Source organism: Agelaius phoeniceus, chromosome 7, assembly GCF_051311805.1.
Source record: "Agelaius phoeniceus isolate bAgePho1 chromosome 7, bAgePho1.hap1, whole genome shotgun sequence".
In the NCBI taxonomy this organism is placed as follows: domain Eukaryota; kingdom Metazoa; phylum Chordata; class Aves; order Passeriformes; family Icteridae; genus Agelaius; species Agelaius phoeniceus.
In genome coordinates, this window is record NC_135271.1 from 31167294 (window position 1) to 31179638 (window position 12345).

The window sequence follows — 12345 nt, forward strand, 5'->3', positions numbered from 1 at the left end:
AGTCTAATAACATCTCTATATTCTGAGAACCTGAGATGTAGATATGCTGAAGTAGGGTAGCTTTTTCTTCCCCATTTAATTTAAATTCAGTAATATTTTGTTTCCTAGTGAGGGTTTCCCCCCATCTGAAATAATGACTTTTTTTCTTGTAATATAATACACTCAGGAATTTTATCCTCATGTATATTGTGAGCGTTGTTTTTTTTCTAAGTTTGTTTTTTCTTCCAACATTTCTTCAATGGATAGTGAACTGCTGGGCCCACAGAGATCTCCAGACCACCAGCTCATGTATTTGAAAGGCATCTGTTTATTTTTAAAATGCAAATGCAGCCTACCTCAAAGACTGACTCGCAAGAAATGAACAATCTGAACAAGTCAAGAGGTTTCCAATCAGGAGCTGTGTTCCTCCTTTTTATCAGGCTATGATCACTTGCTGTCAAAACCACTTAAACAATATCCTGGAACCTGAATGAAGTCCCCCCACAATTAAAATGAGCAGGATAATCCTGCAAGAATTATTCAGGCAAATCATTTTTCACACAGTTTAAAGTAATGATAAGGTCATTTACAAAAGAAATCAGCGCCTTTGAAATGCTGACTTGTAGACAGAGGACTGCCTGGAGGAGGGCCATAGATAACAGTGAAGACTGGCCTCCTAACACTACCCTTGCAGTCTTTGGAACTGATTCTGATGAGGAGAAGGCCCAATAAGGTTAATACCCCTACTTTGATCTCTGTCAAAGCGTACCAGCAAGAATTAATTTACATTTCAGATGAAAAAGGTTGACAGCATGAAAAGGCATCTTGTTTCTGGTATGTGAATGTGCTGTAATAGATCGGGAATTCTGAAAGGAAGTTCTGAGGAAGCTAAAGGGATAAGCTGAGCGGCTGCTTTTATTGGGAAAGAGATGAAAGGAAAACAAATTTCAATATGCGCTGTTCTGTAGAAACATGTAAGCCAAATGCTTCCTAAATTCCAAGGCCTGCTTGAGCGGGGCAGGGGGGAGGGAAAGGAGAGGGAAGTACATATAGTTTAATTATATGGTTTTGCTAATGTGGATGACGAATGCAAACAATTTATCCCACTGCCTGAAATGGCTCTTTAAAAAAAATACAGAGATGACTGTACACCATTTTACTAGAAAGCTGGCTTGAGCTACCCCCACACTGTAAGATGTGCAGAGAAAGGAGAGATTTAGAGTACCTTTTGTCTCCATGTCACTAGGCACTTGGACTGTGCAATGTTATGTAAACAACACAAAAACTGTCACTGTATTGTAAAACCTGGAAAATGGCCATGATTAGCAAGCATAAGCTTTGATTTGAAACACAGAATAATTAGCATATTGAGAAGAGAAAACCTGCACAAGAAACATTTTCAAGTAAGAAGTCCTAAATATAGGTTTCCAAAGGCAGACAGAAAAGTGTTGAGGATTACTATCATTATTGCTATTATTGTTATTGCTATTATTATTCCCATTCTACTACCAAAGACAGGAGGAGCAACCAGCCTAATTAATACAAAGGTTCACTGTGTCACTCTTAACCCTGTAGTCCCTAATGTTTATTCACCTAGGCTGATCACTGAAACAGTCAAGTGCCAGGTTACAAAGGAAAACACTGTGTGTGTTGGAGGGAAGACTACTAATAACATTCCTCCAGCATTAGGTCCAAAGGGCTCAACAGTGTCCCAATTGACTCCCACTGCCTCTGCTCTGCCATGTTTAACACAGTATTTAAAAGATGGAAGGAAGCAACAGAGCTCTGAATGTCTCCCATGTGTGCTAACAGCAGAATACATCAGTATCTTTCTCTAAAGACCTAAAAATCTGTCTGGATAAAACTCTAAGGTTGAATGTCCCCTGCAGCCTCCAAGTGATAATGCTACACACAAGCTTCCCACTGCACCTGAGGTAGCTCTCATCTTAAGGAGCTGGTAATAGTGAGACTGCCATGGGTTAACAGTTTCACTTTCCTTTCTTCAACAACAGGCTGCTGTAATCAAAGTTCAGGTATGCATATACTTGTAAAGGTAGCAAATACTCCAGGAAATAGTGGCAGGGGGTACTTTAAGATCTTTTCTCCACGCTATCATGAAAACAACTGAAAAGGACAACATAAAGGAGAGGAAGAATGAGAGAGAGTACATGTGCAATCCTTTGGTGCTTGTTGCTAACGCAAGGAAAATTTTCTTCCATTCAATAGAATATACTGCATTTAACCCTAGAGCTTCATGATTTTACATAGCAGCACATATGCAAAGCTACAAATTATTATTTGATCCTAATGATATTCTGTTCCTTTTGGTAAGAATGGCATTCTCTTTTCTCCTGAAAGTCACAGCAATGCTTAATTTCAGAGTAGCCAACTAGACAACACAAAAATCAATGAATTTACTGAGAATGGTTTGAGAACAAGTAAAAAAAAATATTACAACAAATATTTTTCATATAAATTTCAGCCCGTAAGATACAGAACAAGAAGAGACAAAGCTTAAGGAATTGTAGCACAGGAAACTGGTAAAAGTGATATCTTGGTTTATGTGTAAACCCATTAGTTGCAATGGTTTTTTATCAGTCCCAATCTTAGACCCTGGAGTTGGACAGAGAAGGTGTACTGCACTGCATCATATGGAGGCTGCTTCATATTGGCAGCATCTGAAAACACCATTGAGTTCACAGCATTCACAGCACTGGTTCTTAGATTTCTGTGCCATATGGTACTCTGCTCTCTACTAGAGACCTACACAGCCCTATGGGCCTGTTCCTCCAATAATCTCTTTAAAGTTTATTCAAATTCATATTGATATGGCTGCATAGGAGTCTGGCAGATTGTCAAAAGATTGGTCAAAGCTGGCAAACCCAGCAAGCAGTCATAACAAAAACCTGGCAACCTCCCAAGATCGGTGCTCCAAACAAAGACAGAAATGCATGTCTAGTGTCTTCCATCCACATTTTTGGCCAAGAATTAACTTAACAGCTTTTAATTACTATATTTTGCTTTCAGAGACATACTTATAAAAGGTCTAAAGTGTGTGATACCTATCACTGATATCATTTGACACTGAAGCAAAGATAATCAGAAGTAATGTTTTTGATAGCTTTTGTTTGGACTTAACTTTTTGTTTTGGCTATAAACACTGACACAAAAAATCACCCACAGAAAAATAGGTGTTGGCAATTGAAATACTGTTTTAATTACCTGCCTGAATATGTATAGCAGCATCAGTTCTTCTGTTCCTTATTTCCTTGTACTTCCTGCGAGCTTCATATCCTCTCCAGGCTAAAAATACAAAACCATGTGCTGGAAGTTACATTTACTTAAGGAATTGCTACAGAGTCTACAGGGTCAGAGATGTGCTGAAACTTTCATTTCTCCTGCCATAACTACTTCAGCCCCCACCCCCAATAGCTCTTCCCCACCCACCCACATGTTGAACTCTGGGTTCATGACTGCAGTACTCACTTCCTCACAACTTCAAACACCTCCTCTCTCATTCAAATTTTAATTGCCACCATGTGCTCACTGATATCCTAACTCAAAAAAAAAAAGGGTGTGTCATCATTCTTGCTCACACAGTTCCCTAAATCAATACAAGGAAACCTGCTAAATTACTGATAATCAGCCTCTCAGGCCCATCTTTTGATGAATGCCTGCAGTTCTGGTACAGGGCAGGGACATGTGCTACTGCATTTCAATTATAAGCTCCATGTTATTATAGACATACCTAACAATATTTTTATTTTGTGCGCAGGCATCACGTTCAAAATATTAAAATATTTTAATAAAGACACTCCTAAATGTTAAGATGACACTTTAGTAGAAGTAAATCAGTAACATCGGCATCAATGAGCTAGAGAGAAAACACATCCAGTCATTTACATTTCATAATAAACTGTAATTAATAAATTAACAATGTACACGCAGTTTAACTGACTGAAATACAAAGACACTTAGTAAAACGAGATTATGAACATTTACCTGACTGTATTGTAATAGCACTATTTTCTCTTCTATCTTTTACTTTCTTGTACCTCCTTGCTCCGAGCCATCCCTTGATATAGGCTTGCATGACCACCACCCTCCCTATAACTTCTCTCAGGAACAAATTTAACTGCTCTATATGGTAATACTTAAGGAAAACCTGTAATGGAACAACAGCAAAACAAAAAAAAAAAATCAGTATTATAATCAGTATTATAACCTCTTTTATTTTGCCTTCTCATTAATCCTCCAGCAGCCTATTCAAGGGTGTAATTGCTGAGAAAACTAGAAAAATACTGATTGTACATATCACAGCAATTTTGTAAATCAATTATTTCCTCTTGTGTACTTGTGGAACTTCTTTATTCCATTGATTATAATCACCCCATTGCAAACTGTGAGATTAACTTAGTTGCTTAGAGCATGGTGTTAATAACACCAAGGTTGGGGTTCAATCTCTGTATTGGCCATTCACTTAGGAGCTGGACTTGATGATCCTTGTGGGTCCCTTCCAACTCAGAATATTCCGTGATCCTGTGAAAATAAATCCCACATTTACCCCCTTTACAAAGTAAATTAGACAGTGAGATCTTTTCAGTTATGAACAATTTTGAAAGATGACCTTTCTTGTCAGTGGAAACACAAATCCTGGATTGAATTTGGTTTTAGATATAATATTGTCTAAAAGTATTCCCCCTAAGGAGGCAAATCATATGGGCACTTACAGACATTTTTTCTGGATCTTGGGCAAGAAAATTTTCACAGTTTTTCCTTTGTGTAATGTAAAACAACTCAAAGTACTGTGTAAGATCCTTTTAAAAGAAGTCAATCGCTCCATTTTAAACCATCAACAAAGGCTTTTGAGAGAGAGAGAAGGAGCTTACCTGAAACTCCATGAATGGATAATGATGCCAGCCAGGCTCATATGATGGGTCAAATTGTGACATTTCAGCTATGGCATTCTTAAGAAAATGAGAAACTTCAGGAAGTCACACAACAGCAGGCACTGACAGAGGTACTGTCCTTATCAAGGCATTCATGTGCCGAATGCACTTTGGGGAGGTAGCCAATGCACCCCTCCTCTCGCAGCACTAACTCAGCTGGCTTGGGAGGGCACTTCCATAACCTGGGAAGCTAATTAGAGCAAATTATTTGCTCTTTTGTTCATTCCTGCACTACTTTTTGAACCCCTATTAGACATGATTTATAAAGGTATACTATCCTTGAGAAAATGTTAGCACCCTATACCTTGGTTTTGCCAAGAATCCAGTTGTCTAGTTTAGATTTCTCCAAAATGGCAAGACAGTTTTCTCTGCTACCAAGGGGAGTCTCGTGTGCCTTGAACGCAAGGTAGTAATACCTGCAAAATGGCAAAGAAAGAATTGAATCACAAGCAATATGTACTTCCACTGGTTTTCTCTAGCTCCAAGCTTTATCTATAGAATTAATAGGCCAAATTTTTCCTTTTACTCATACATACTTCATGACAGCTGTGTCTTCATAAATCATGACACAGCTGTCATGAATAGATATTTGGACATATAAATGATTACAATAAACAATTAATTGGAATGATAATGATCAATTTTAAGAGTCTGGAGCAGACCCATACTAAACAATATTGTCTTTTTTTTTTGTCCATGTTCCCTTGCAAAGAACAGCTCCTAACAATTATGTTAAATAACCTATAGCTAATGAAAAAGGGATACAAACATGCTTAAACTGAATTAAGATCCAGTCCCTTCCTAGCTATAAAGCCATTATGCATTTATGAAGACTGGTTTTATAGTATTTAAGGAAACCTACTTGCAAACAATTATGTCAAGTAACAGCTAGAACACATGTCAGTTAGTTTACAAATTTAAGGATATTTTGGCACAAGTACATTTGGATGCTAGCAACTGCCACCTCAGCTCTCTTATTAACTGCCATGTGTTGTATTGGTATTAAGCTATACTTCTAAAGGTTCTACTCTATTTACATTAGGATTGAGAGGAGGTGGCAGGTTGAGCAAATCATTCTACTAATTATTAGCATGGGGAAGAGTGATCAGATGTTCTTTAAAACATGAAGAGAAGAATGTCATCAGTGATCTCAAAGACAGATTCCTCTGTAGCCACACAGATTCAAGAAAATATCCCACCTTATACTGAAGAAAATATGGAGAAGCAATTAGAAAATTTAGAATTCTGCAATATTTTATTTTTTTAAAGTCAGAATCGTATGATTTTCAATTATTAGTTCCAGTTAATCTCTATATATTAGCTCCAGTTGTCACAAGAAAGAAAAAACCCACTAAAACAGTCAGTTAAGATCAAACAGGAACAAAATGACATCTGAAGTGAGAAGTACTGGAATAAGTTCTGGACCAGAGACATAGATATTCACCAACTGGAGACATTGCTAACTCTGAATAATGATAAGAGACTATGTATTACTGAGTTATATTAAATGTAGTGACTTTCTCAACAATGTGGTGTTGAGAAAGTCACTACATTTAATATCAGTCACTACATGAAAGTCACTACATGTGGCAAGTCTCTCAAAGTCAACTCATGCCTTTTAGTAGGTTTGGAGAAACATGGTGTATTCAAAAGAAAAAAAGTACATTTCCTCCACCTTATTACTGAAGTTAATGATGCCAGTTTTCACAAAACAAACAGTACTAAGTTGCACTAATAAAACTCAGATTTAAAATATATGGATCACAAATATTTTTTGACGTCATACAATTTCAACAGATAGCTGACAAATACATGAGGGAAGTTACACTCATAGTAAATTGCTGTTTGCTTCAAAAGCCAGTTCAGATGGCCATGTGAGTTACACATATGGGAGGGAGGGAGGGAAGGAAGGCAGGCAGGAAGTGACGCTGGTTGTTCTTGTATCTTTTAAGGTAGTTATTGATGGGAATTCTACACCCACGGAACAGTTTTTAGATAGCACTGATGCAATAAAATATTCAAGGGAAATCTTATAATTCTTTAATCTTATCATTGGCATTCCACTTACTGAAAAGTCAACTTATTTGTGACAAATATCTGAGTAAAAAGTATTCTTGAACTGTGTGATTTACCTGCCTGACTACACCATTTTGTTCATGCCAAACTTCATTATCTGTCATAGATAGTACCCTCTCCAATAGCTCTCTTTCATGATCTAGACTGCAGTCGCTTTGGTGCTCCACAAAAACCCATAAATAAAACAATGGTTATTTTTCTTATCAAGTCCTATTTTAACAAATGTTTTTATAAATTTAAATGTATATACAGTCTAAGAAAGCAAGCTATTCAGAATGACAAGAACTTTACAAACCATAGTAGTAACTACATGGGAATAACCACTGATTCTGTATGTAAACATATTGTCTCTCAATATTTATTAAAAACTTCCTCTACATGGTGATTTTCCAAACATTTTGATTGATCCAACTACTGCACAGAAGACATCTATACCTGTTTAAACATACTTACTGTTGCTTTCCAGTTATGTCATAGAAAAAATCACAGAATATTCTGAGTTGGAAGGCACCCACAAGGGTCATGAAGTCCAACTCTTGGCCTTGCACAGGACATCCCCAAGAGTCACACCATGTGCCCAAAAGCCCTGGCAAATGCTTCTTGAATTCTGTCTGGTTTGGTGCTGTGACCATTTCCATGGGGAGCCTATTCCAGTGCCCAGCCACCCTCTGGGTGAAGAACTTTTTCCTGATATCCAACCTAAGCCTCCCCTGGCACAACTTCAGGCCATTCCCCCAAGAAAAGTAAGGCAGAAATGACTGTACTCATCAGAGATAAGGACTACCAATATGAGACTGGCTATTTATTTTTAATTCTTTCTCCTCCAGAACTCCTTTTGTAGTGTGCATTCTGCACCACATTAGGTCTACGGATTTGTGTTCCAAAGCTCAAATCCATGTGTTTCGTGGGTATTTTTAAGTAAACACTTTGGTTTAGTGCCTGTTTTCATGACTGAATCACATAACTACAGACACCCAAGTAGTTTGACATTATGTGCTCAGAATAATTGTATGGCAGCACAGTGTGTGCCACACAGGGTCATCCAATTATTTTATGTAATTAAAAATCTTTGTACAGCAATGGACCCTATGGAAAATTTTGGAGGAAGGTAAAATGCTTCACCCTTATGTATCTGGCAAAAGCATGCAAATACTCTACATGGTGAAATGGCAGAGAATGGCCTGAAAAAAAGCTTTGGGATATATACAACTGTTCATTTTGATTTACTGGTCTCATTTAATCTCTGTCATATTTAAATAAATCTACTGTGCAGAGATCACAGAGTGACCGCTACTTGCAACTATAATCAAGAAACCAGAAAGTTATTTTCTGAAAAGTAGGGCTAGAAATCACATTTGTTTTCAGATGAGATGAAAATTTCACAACTCCACCTTTTTATTTCCATATTTTCACTTGTTATTTCAGCATGAATTATGGCAGCCAGGAATATTTTAGTGTCCTACATTAAACCAATACTTTTACTGTCATTTTAAAAATATATGTTTATTATGCTTCATGTGCTATTTCATAAACACACACATACTTGTGCAAAAACATATCCTTTTCCTGGTTATATATCCTGCTTGAAAATTTCCTACACCTGGCACACACTCATCTACATGTTTCCTAAAAGTACTTGATTAATCACATTCTCACTAGCAGTAAGACTAAGTAAGATGAAGGTAATTTCCCCTCAGAAGAACTGATTTCTCAAACCTGATGAAACTCTGGAATTCTGCATTTCTTAACTAGTGGTTTTTACTCTGCAATACATACTATTCTTCATGGATGTGAATATTATTTCAGAAAAAACTTATATTAAAATGGGATTAACTGTACTTGCTAGTCATTAGAAATAAACCAACATTTTTTAAAAGTTGAATTTAACCTTAGAATGCAAAGCTAGGATGGGCAGAAGTAAGGTTAAATGCTAAAGACATCAAAGTATGTAAAGATATGGAAAATGTCAGGAAGATGCTATGCATTAACTATCTGTTTAGGGACCAGGCATTTTAGTGCTGCTGGTTTCAGACTAAATAAACTGACTGCAAACAAATGGTTCCATTTCCCACCCCTCTCTAAAGGCTAAACTGTGGAACTGTTCCATAAAATGCATTTAAACAGCACCATTAACTACTATACCAGTGTCTCTTACTGAAGTTCCCTTCACATTTCAGACTTAAAGGCTGCATCCATTCTACATAATTAACTCAAAACAGTAATGATTAACCCTTTTTCTCTTTAAAACAAATCTTTGTACTAAAATGTAATGACCTGAGGTGGATAATGGATAATGGTATGAGAAAACCATGAGGTACAAAATCCCTTTCTAGCTAGACCACAAACAGTAGAAAGATTCTCAGAATCATGAAATTATTTGTTCCTTCTCAGCCCTGGAACCAGAAACTTTAAAAAAAAATACACTTTTTTTAGAACTACAAGAGCTGTAAAATTACTTCAAAAAATTTCTAACTTGTATTGGTTGTATCTCACCTCTTACAGAAACTTTCAAATCTGAATTCACAAAAATAATTGAGTATAAATTAAAAATTATAAATAAAAATGATACAACATCTAAGATACTCTTGATATTTAGTAACAGATACCTAGCACTTACGCTGTAAATAATCTATACAGAATCAGAAATACTCTCAGAAAAGCCTAATTTGGTGCAATGTGCATAATCTATTCATAAGCAGCTAGCAGACTTTCCACTCCTAATGTTTTCCTATCATCTCCATCCTGCAACCACTTACCAGTGTTTTGTGAATGGGAAACATCTAGAAAGTGTATATGGAAGGTACAGTAGTTCACCATAGTTAAAGTGCATGGGAACATTCTATAGATCTGGTGAAATCTTAAAGCCACTGAAACAAATAAACATTTCCATAAATAATAGTAAAATCAAGGTATCAGACAATGTTAACATTTTGTTTACAGAAATCACTTACAAACTTTGATATAGTGCAAGTTTAGTGTTAAGAGTAGGCTTGCATTAAAAATGCATCATTTATAAAGAAAGAATTTATCTGTAGCAAGTCTGTTGACTTATTTAATTCAGTGCTTCCCTGATTTTGCATAAGCAAGTGTATCACCACCAAATTTTTGGCATTAGAAGAAAGCACTTACTGAGGTTATATGTTTTACAGGATTTTGTAATGTTTGACCAGTTTTAATTCCTAGCTCCACTCTATGTAAAATGTGACTTACCAAGGCCAATGAGACTTTATGCGGTCATGAGAAATCTAACACTGGTGGTTTAGAAATTGTGTATACCATGTGTACTTACAGTGACCTTATGTAAATTTGTCCTGTGAGATTGAAAAAGCAGAAGCAGCCTCACTGGGATCACTGTTACAGTAATAACACTGGTATTGCCATGACTGTATGATCAGAGATCATCTGACTACTGTGGAATAGGTAAATGGCTTATAGTAAAAGTTTATCCTGCATCTTAATGCAGTACAAAAGTTTTGATGTCTAACATAAACAGGCAGGAAAGAAAAAAAGATAATCCTTAAATGAAACTTGTGCAAAAGTTCTCAACACATTCCTATAAGCCGATGAAGCAACACAAGTATGACACCATTTAGTACCATCAGCCTACTGAGTCCCTTATCTTCCAAGCCACTGCACAGAACATGCAACATGAAAGAAGGATCCAGCTGGGGGCTGTGTGGTGAGGACATACCTGCACACCACATCATGTCATGTGAAGCTCCAGGGGCACTCAGCAAGGAGTGTTCCTTCCAGTGGGACCTTCAGTGCAGGTCCCCATGAGAAAGCACAGCTCCTTTAAACTGCTGTGCAGTGCATGGTCACCACATGACCCCACATTGCAGGCACACCTGGCTGACTGATCAACCTAATTACCTGTACCTAAAATCTCAGATTCCAGCCTGAAAGCCATGTTGCTTCACAGCAAACATAAGACAGATGCATGATGTCACGGGGTGCAAGACAGGGCCAAGGGAGATGAAGCGTCTAAGACTTGACAGGGATACAGTGTTTACAGGGACTGCAGATTACATTTTTCCTACTTTAAGTAAAAGAATATGTATATTTATATACATAAAACAGATGGTAATATACTTGGCTGAAGAAACATTGTGTGAATGAGTTACAATTAAGCCCTCTCCTCACCATCTGTTTTTTAACCCAATAAACTACATCCAGGTTTGCAAATAATCTGCTCTGCATGAAAACAGAAGACAGTAAAGAGTAACGTTAGACAGAGCTTTATCTTTTGTTTACCTCCCACCTGATAAACTCTGAATGGGTCTGCTCCCTGCCTTTGATTGTTTTGTCCTCATATTTCCTGCTAAGAGTTTACAAAACAGCATTATTGAATAGGCAGATAAGAAGCACACCTATTTGTTTAATAACATCAAGGGAGAAAAAATGCTGGCTCATCCATTTTGTTGTTCCGTTGCTCAAAAGGATCAAAATACCAATTAACTTGCTGGCTTAAAAAAATCTTTGATATCCTTACATTTACTGACATTTTGAAACTCTTCTTCATACTTGCCTAATGTCTTTTTGATTATGAACAAAGAAGTGCCAATCTGTTTAGCATTTGACCTGTTTTCTCAAACATTTTTATGTATTCAACTACTTAGTTCCTAAAAACACTTGACTAGTCATAGCTGTAAGTTGAGGAAAAATGTTTCTTGTTTCACTGATAGCTTTATAAAATATTGTTTGATTTTATTTGCAAGAGCAAAAAAGAATAGAATTTGTTTTAAAATAAAGCATGAGCTGAACAAAGGAGCAAGAACATCTCCTTTCCCTCCTCCTCCTTTCACTTATATTCTGAACTTAGAAGTCTTTACTGTTGTGGAAATTAAATCTACTCCCCTCTCCTACCCTTTTTGTGCTGATTTTCTTTCCTTAACAAATTACATCAAGTTAGACTAAAAACTTGGGGAGTAATTGACAAGATGTTAACCACAACTTGCTCTTATCTGCAGGAATGTTAAGCTACAGTCAATGCTGGTTTTATTACCATTAGTTTTCAAGGTTGTTCTCAAATTCAGCACATTTTTGAAAGAAAAGGATCTCCTGATTAGAGAAGGCTTAATTTCCTCTCAATTTACACTAATTCCTGTGGAGTTAATCTTAGTTCACTTACGTGTAAATTGAATAAAAGTTGTGGTTAATAATTCTGCTTTCGGCTGCTTCAGGATATTGCAAATTGATTACATTTATTAACAATCACAAAAATTAATCTGTTAAATGTGCTCTAGAATGGTGTGACCTTACTAAAATTAGTAAGGTCACAAAAGACCAAGTGACATCACCTGCTCCTCATATGGCTCCCCTTCAAGGCCCTTCACTATCT

The 12345-nt window shown here is 36.7% G+C and overlaps 1 protein-coding gene across 6 annotated transcripts in view; it reads right to left on the reverse strand.

The window, feature by feature from the left end:
• The window catches only part of MYO3B (myosin IIIB), a 211785-nt gene that overhangs the window by 74288 nt on the left and 125152 nt on the right, over positions 1-12345 (reverse strand). For all 6 annotated transcript variants that reach the window (XM_077181419.1, XM_077181420.1, XM_077181421.1 and 3 more), the window contains 3 exons: positions 5233-5344; positions 3982-4144; positions 3202-3282 (listed from right to left, as the gene is read on the reverse strand). In XM_077181419.1, coding sequence (XP_077037534.1) covers positions 3202-3282; positions 3982-4144; positions 5233-5344 — 356 coding nt within the window. The remainder of the gene's footprint in view (positions 1-3201; positions 3283-3981; positions 4145-5232; positions 5345-12345) is intronic.